Source organism: Impatiens glandulifera, chromosome 6 (assembly GCF_907164915.1).
Source record: "Impatiens glandulifera chromosome 6, dImpGla2.1, whole genome shotgun sequence".
Taxonomy (NCBI): Eukaryota; Viridiplantae; Streptophyta; class Magnoliopsida; order Ericales; family Balsaminaceae; genus Impatiens; species Impatiens glandulifera.
This window is the reverse complement of record NC_061867.1, coordinates 33,206,780-33,214,763: the sequence shown is the minus strand read 5'-3', so window position 1 is coordinate 33,214,763 and position 7,984 is coordinate 33,206,780. Positions and strand designations below refer to the sequence as shown.

Below are 7,984 nucleotides of genomic sequence, written 5' to 3'. Positions count from 1 at the left end.
TCTTTTGTATTTAAAATTAAATTTAATAAAAATAAAATAATAGTATTTTAATATTTTAATTAATAAATTTAGATATTTAATAGTTAAAATGATATGGATCTGATAGTAAAATATTTAAAAAAAAATAAATAAAATTTAAAAAAAAAACATGAGCTCTAAATAAATATTGGAAACATAAGTTCAATACCCTATTAGCAAAACTAAAATTTTGTTTTTTTATTTATAAAAGTAAGCAAATGTTAGGTCTTATTATTTTAATATTATAGAGAAAATAAAAAATGATTTGCGTGATTTTGAGAAGGTAAAAATATTTTTTTTTATAAAAAGATATAAATGATATTGATATATAAATAAAAAAATTATAATTTAAAATAAAAAATATTTTTATATTTTAAGTAATGTTAATTTAAATAAATATTATATTTTGTAAAAGAAAACTTATTAATCTAAAATAATATTTATTTATAATTATTTAATAAAATAATATTTAATATTTCAATTTTATAAAAATAAAGTAATAATATTCACTTTTATCATTATAATAAAAAAATCAAAACAAAATTATTTAACAAAAAAAAAAAATAAATAAAACGTAATATAATTTTTTATATAATATTATCTATAAAGTAGTAAAGTACTACTTTTCTTTTGATTCACTCCTCACCTAATCACTTCTCCCCAAAAATATAAAAAAAAAATGATTACACTCTATTTCAATTAATGAATATAGTTGACTTATATTCATTGACTGTATAATTTAAAATTTTATTAAATTATTTTATATTAATAATTTTAAAAAATATTATAAATGTGAGATCCCTCATGTTCCCTCATAGGGAAACACAATTATATATATATTACTGATTTGTCACACTAAGAACATGAACAGATGGAATATGTAACCAAGGATCTCATTAAATAAAATATATTTAAAATACATTAGATTGTATTAATATTAAGAATACATTGAATTATTAATGAAAGTGTATAAATTGGTCAAAATTGTAATAATTCCCCATATGCGGCTCATCAACTTCCATTTCCCACCTCTCTTTCTCTATGTACTTTTCTCGTTAATCCTCTGCTCTATAATGATTCTCTCATTTCCGAGATATTGATATGTGAGCTCTCTCTGTCTGTATTTTGTTTGAAATTATCTATATGCTTTACAATTGAACTTGGATAAACTATATATATGATATGAATCAAGTTTTAATCGGTTGTTTTTCTTTTACTTACAGGAATGCGGTAGATGTAACTGTTTGAATCGATAAAACTAGATTTTCTGCAAGTTCTAAGGAGAAGGAATTCGAATTAAGTGTTTCAGTAGAGCGATGGACGCGATAATTCGTAGATCCTTCTTCTTCTTGTTCATATTAGTTGTCACTGGAACTGTTTTATATGTTTCTAGTTTTGCTGACGGCAGACCTCACCGGATTCTGTTGGATACGGATGTTGACACTGATGATTTGTTTGCTATGTTATACTTGTTGAAGCTTAATCGATCGGAATTCGATTTGCAGGTTTGCTTCCTTTGTTAATTCAATCATCATTCATCATTCATCAATACAGATAATTTAAGTTTTGTGTATGATTGAGGGTTTTCTGATTGTACTAGTTCACATGTAATGTTCAGAATTATTCATTTTTTTTATGAATAATTGTTTTTGAAACTGCTCAACTTTTTCAAATGGATACAAAAGTTTGGTTTGAATAATCAAGTTAGGTGTTAAAAGTTTGATTCTGGTAGATAGGCCCACACTGAGTTATTTGATATTTTTTTTACTTTTTCTCATTGATCTTATTTGTCGTGAACTGAAAATTGATATCTTATTAAAAAAAAATCATTGTAACGATTCAGTTTTGTTGATTAGGCTATCTGATTGAAGTTTGAGATTATACACATTAAACTCTGAATTCCAAATTAACCAATTTATCTTGAAAAATTGTCTTTCAAATTAACCTGAATTAAAGAAAGGCTATATGACTTCTAGTGAAAATCAACTATCGAATTCGACAATTATTTGTTTTAGTCTTGGGTGCAAGTAACCGTTGTCCTTTGCAGGCTATAACCATTAGTGCAAATTCATGGACTGATGCTGGACATGCTGTAAACCAAATTTATGATGCTCTGTATATGATGGGTCGTGATGATATTGCTGTTGGTGTTGGAGGTGAAGGAGGAATACTTGAAAATGGAGTCATACAAAGAAATGTTGGAGGATATCTTCCAATAATTGAACAAGTACAACAACTACTTTTATTTGTTTTTGTAAATCTAGTAAAAAAATTATGATTTTGATGTTTCATTTCATCAGGGAATCAGCACAGTTGGTTATTGTAGATATAGACAAGAAATTCCTGTAGGACAGGGAGGGAGATTAGATGTAAACTCCAATTATGGTTTCAGGAAAAGCTTTCTTCCACAGGTAAGATCAAAATTAAGATAGTTCAAAAGAGACTTCATATAATAATGTATGTTTTGTTATCTGGTCATATTATTAGGGGAGTAGGAAATATTCTCCGCTTAAACAACCTACTACTCAACAAGTTATGATTGACACAATATCTGCTGGTCCAACTACGGTTTTCATTACCGGAGGGCCCACGAATTTTGCGATTTTTCTTATGAGTAATCCGCGTCTTAAGAAAAACATTGAACACATTTATATCATGGGTGGTGGTGTGAGGTCTGAGAATCCAACCGGTTGTTGTCCAAAAAATGCAAACTCTTCTTGCCAGCCTCGACAATGTGGTGATCATGGTAATCTGTTCACTGATTATATTAGTAATCCGTATGCAGAGTTCAACATATTTGGAGATCCTTTTTCTGCATACCAGGTATTATTGGCTGTTTTGTTACCAATTTTTTTTTATGTTTATCATAAATCTCAAAATCTACATTTATATTATGTTTGTTAAATCAAAATAATCTAAAAATAATCTTACTGACCAAATAAAAGAAAATATTACACTACAATTATGATCATCAAGAAGAAAATAATTTGTATATCAAATCCATGAATTTTTTATGCAATATCAAACGAAAAATTATCACTTTTAATATGAACTTGAGGAATTTTCATTGAGATCGTGAATGTGACTGAGATAAACTATTTGGATACGAAACTATAGAAAAAACTGTGAATAAATTTATTTCTAAACATTTTTTTTTTGTTTAATATCTCATTTGAATGTGGATCAAGACCCTACATGAAAATAGAACATTGTTTGACAGAAATTCATAAATTTATTGTCGGCTTCTAATTTAGATTCAAATTCAGATCCATAATTTTTTTTTATAAATGGGCATACACAAAATTAATTTCTCATAGGCTTATTGCAGTCTAAGAATGTTTATTAACAAATTCAATGTTTCAACTTATTTTTTTCCATTATAATATTATTTCAGATAATTCATTCTGGTATTCCTGTTACATTGGTTCCCCTTGATGCAACAAACACAATTCCTATAAACGAGGAGTTCTTCGAGGCATTTGAGAAGAATCAGTTGACATACGAGGCACAATACTGCTTCAAATCCTTGAAAATAGTCCGCGACACTTGGTTTGATGACCAATTCTACACTGTATGTTGCCTGTTCATTAATTACACTTCTCTATAAACAAAACTAGTTATGATCCCAACATATCACTTGATTGAATGCAGAGCTATTTTATGTGGGACTCTTTCATGTCTGGTGTAGCTACATCTATCATGCATAACTCTAATCACCCAAGGGGGGAGAATGATTTTGCTGAAATGGAGTTCATTAATATAACAATAGTTACATCAAACAAACCTTATGGAATATCTGACGGCTCAAATCCTCTCTTTGATGGCCCTAAGAGTCTTAAATTTAACTTGACAAGAGGTGGAGTTCACAGTGGTCATGTCCAGACAGGACATCGAGATCCTTTTTGCATTGTCGAGGATGGAAAAGGTAAATGTAAGGATGGATATACTATGGAAACAAGTGGACCTGAAGCAGTACCTGTTCTTGTTGCTACAAAAGCAAAATCTAATCAGGATGCCCGTAGTCCTTTAAACAGAGAATTCTTCATTAGCTTCTTGGAAGTAAGTTTTTTAAATTAATTCAAGAACCTATAAAAGAAATGGTTAAATTACTACGATGAATTGATTATAATGGAGGGAAAATATGGTTTTAATTTTGGGCAGGTTCTTAATCGACCTGAAAACTCGGGAAGATTCAACTTCACAACACAATTCCCTTACTATAAGGAAACTCTGTATAGACCTAATTTTGAAGGGAAGAAACTTGGAAAAAGTGTGATCTTTGACATGGATATGAGTGCTGGAGATTTCCTTGCTCTGTTTTATCTCCTTAAGCAACCCATAGAAGTTATCAACCTCAAGGTAATTTGAATTTTGATTAGAGTTTGTTTATCTATTAGAAACAGACATTGTTTGATGAAGGATTCTTTGGATTTAATTCAAATAATCCCTTATCCCATTATCAATTTCTTCTGTATCCAGGCTATACTCGTGTCTCCTACTGGATGGGCAAATGCAGCAACGATAGATGTGATCTATAATTTACTGCACATGATGGGTCGAGACGACATTCCTGTTGGTCTAGGAGATGTATTTGGGATGAACCAGTCTGACCCTCTTTTCTCAGCAGTTGGAGATTGCAAGTACTCTCAGGCTATCCCTCATGGTAGTGGTGGATTTCTTGACTCAGACACCTTATATGGGTTAGCACAAGATATGCCCCGAAGTCCTCGAAGGTAATTTTTATTCATCTCACTTAGAAAACGAAGAGTTGAAAACCAGAGACATTTATCTGTTGATTTCAGGTACACTGCTGAGAATTCAATTAAATTTGGAGCTCCTAGGGATACTGATAATCCAGAACTTAGGCAGCCACTAGCAATGGAAGTGTGGAATTCAGTGTCGAAATCGCTTGATATAGGATCTAAAGTTACCATACTAACCAATGGTCCATTGACTAGTTTAGCAAAGATAATCCTTAATGACAAAAATGCAAGCACTATAATTCAGGTATGAATTTATTGAATTGTCACAATTTTTAAACCATGTCTAATATTATACCAAGTCTTTTAATATGTCCGGATGGTTTTGGATCTTGATGATTGATGCAGGAGGTGCTTATAAATGGGGGACACATCATCATGAAAAAGAACAAGACAAATAACATAGAAAGAGGAAATATCTTCAGTGTTCCATCAAATAAATTTGCAGAATTCAACATGTTTCTAGATCCATTAGCTGCAAAGACAGTTTTTGAATCGGGACTTAAGATCAAGCTTATCCCACTCAGTATCCAGCGTAAAGTCAGTGAATTCCCCAAGATTATAAAAAGTCTTCAAATCAGAAAGACTACACATGAATCTATTTTCTCTTGGAATTTACTGTCGCGACTAAACAGGCTGCAACAAAAGAATCCTAGATACCAACATGTGGTACGTACGTTATTCATATATCTTTATATCCATAATATAATTTTACTTAAATAGTCCCCATTTTATAACTTATAAAAAACAAGGTTATTTGAAAATCATTTTTTTAGTAATTGAGCATATAAACACATGTTATGAAGATCATGAGTTTGAGTCATCCCAACAACCATTTAAAAAGAAAAAGAAAAATTGTATTGACTTTGGTCCTTTGTTTTTTTTCGGGAATCTTTTGTAGGGCATGTTCTTAGGTGAGATACTAGGTGCAGTAGTGTTGTCTGGAGGGGACAAATCTAACTTAAACAAAACATTTAAGGAGATGCCATTGGTAGTAGTTGCGAAGGGAATAGAATCTGAAGATGGACAAATAAATATTGATGAAAAGAAGGGAAAGTTGATTACAGTGCTGAAAAACATGAACACAATTGCATATTATGATCATTTTGCGGATTGGCTCAACAACAATAAACAGTCGGCTGTTGTTGGAAGTTTTGAGGAGCAAAAACGAATTTGGAGCACCCCACCTAAGTAAAATAACTTAAATCTCACAAGTTCCAAATTCTAGCAATACTTTTATATGGAGATATGTATTTATACATACAAAAAAAAAAATGTCTTCTATTTTCTTCAAATATAAAGGATAGGTAGATTATAGGCACAACAGATCTCTGATCATTTTGTCATCAGAAATCGCAAAGGACATGGAAAATATTGTAATGTGGATGGATGTGATATGGATAGCTTTGGTATCATTCAAAACATATTCTACCTTTAACAAAATTATTATTATTTTTTTCATAGAGGATGCTAGAAAACATTATAAAATGATTCCTCACTTCAATTAAAGTTGAGAACTTATATCTCCATATGGGTTAGGTTAAATTTGGATTAAGTTACTTTAGAGATAGCTTGATTAGGATTTAGGATACCAAAACAAGTTCATTGTTTAACAATAAAATAAATATTTGTTAAAAAAATATGTTAGTTTGTTTATTAGTTTATTATTATATATGGAGATGTATATATAATTCCTTATTCTTATCTAGAAGTACTTAGTTGTTCTTATCTACTAGATAATTGATATTATCTTATCTAATAGTTAGTAGAAGTTAATAGTTAGTTTATGAAAGTTTAATTACTTTTCAAATGTAAGATGATGGTTATATATAGCCCTTTATTCCTTCAATAAATTCATCAAGTTCTCTTTTACAAAATTTCTCTTATATAATTCTTTAACTTAACTTGTCAATTGGTATCAGAGCAAGGTCTTCTACGTTGCAACGAAGAAGAAAAGTGAAGTAATCCATGGAAACTGAAAATAATTTTGTTCAAGCTTTGATACCAAAGTTGAATGATCACTACGAACATTGATGTATGTTAATGGAGAACTTCATTCGATCCAAAGAGTATTGAAGGTAATAGAATAAGGAATTCCGACAATTGCTAGAGGATTTGAACCAACAGATGCTGAACAAAAAGCCATTAACGAGGCAAAGATAAAATATTTAATGGTAAAAAATTATCTCTTTCAAGCTATTGATAGAATGGTATTAAAAACCATTCTAAATAAGGATACATCAAAAGATATTTGGGAATCTTTGAAACAAAAGTATAAGGATCTATTAGAGTGCAAAGAGCACAAAGACAAACTCTTCGCAAAGATTTTAAATATTAAACATGAAGATAGAAGAATTTGTGAGTGATTATTTTGCTAGAACTCTTGTTATTGCAAATAAAAAGAGAGTCACGGGTGAAAAGATGGAAGATGTTGTAGTTATTGAAATTTTTTTGAGATCTATGACTTAATTATGTTGTATGTTCAATTGAGGAATCAAATGATGTTGATACTCTATCAATTGATATGTTGCAAAACAGTTTGTTGGTTCATGAGCAGAGGATGAATTAACATGTTTTTTTGAACAAGAACATGCTATAAAAGCTACATATGTTGATCAAGGAAAAGGAAGAGGTCGAGAAATGGTGGTAATAGAGGAAGAGGTAGTGGTCGAGGGAGACAATCCTTTGATAAATTTATTATTGAGTGTTACAATTGTCACAAACTTGGACACTTTTCTTATGAGTGTCCAACCAAAGAAGGTGAGATTAAAGCATAGTTTGTTGAAACTAATGAAAATGTTCTATTAATGGCATATGAAGAAAATAATGTGAGTGATAAAGAAGAATCATGGTTTATTGACTCTGGATGTAGCAATCACATGTGTGGGAAAAAAGAAATGTTTTGTAGACTCAATGAAAATATTCTTACAACCATCTTTGGAGATTATAGAAGTCTGGAGGCTAAGGGCAAAGAAGATGTACGTGTCATTATGGAAGGGACTATGCAGACCATTCAATATGTTTTCTATGCCTAAAAAGTAATTTGCTTAGTGTAGGCCAATGACTAGAAAAAGGTTTGACAGTTCTTATTCAAGATGGAAAATGCAAGATATATCATCTAGAAAAGGGAATAATTATGACAACTCAAATGGCAATAAATAGAACTTTCACTCTTCATTCTTAAAAGATGGAGAAAGAAGATACAT

The 7,984-nt window shown here is 30.3% G+C and overlaps 1 protein-coding gene across 1 annotated transcript; it reads left to right on the top strand.

The window, feature by feature from the left end:
• Positions 1 to 1,256: 1,256 nt before the first annotated feature.
• On the top strand, positions 1,257 to 6,236 carry LOC124942727. The gene is made up of 11 exons (XM_047483280.1): positions 1,257 to 1,523; positions 2,066 to 2,245; positions 2,319 to 2,429; positions 2,506 to 2,841; positions 3,413 to 3,589; positions 3,670 to 4,077; positions 4,180 to 4,377; positions 4,498 to 4,751; positions 4,821 to 5,025; positions 5,127 to 5,447; positions 5,680 to 6,236. The coding sequence occupies exons 1-11, from the start codon at positions 1,335 to 1,337 to the stop codon at positions 5,971 to 5,973; spliced, it is 2,673 nt and encodes an 890-aa protein (XP_047339236.1). The 5' UTR covers positions 1,257 to 1,334; the 3' UTR covers positions 5,974 to 6,236.
• The last annotated feature ends 1,748 nt before the right edge of the window (positions 6,237 to 7,984 follow it).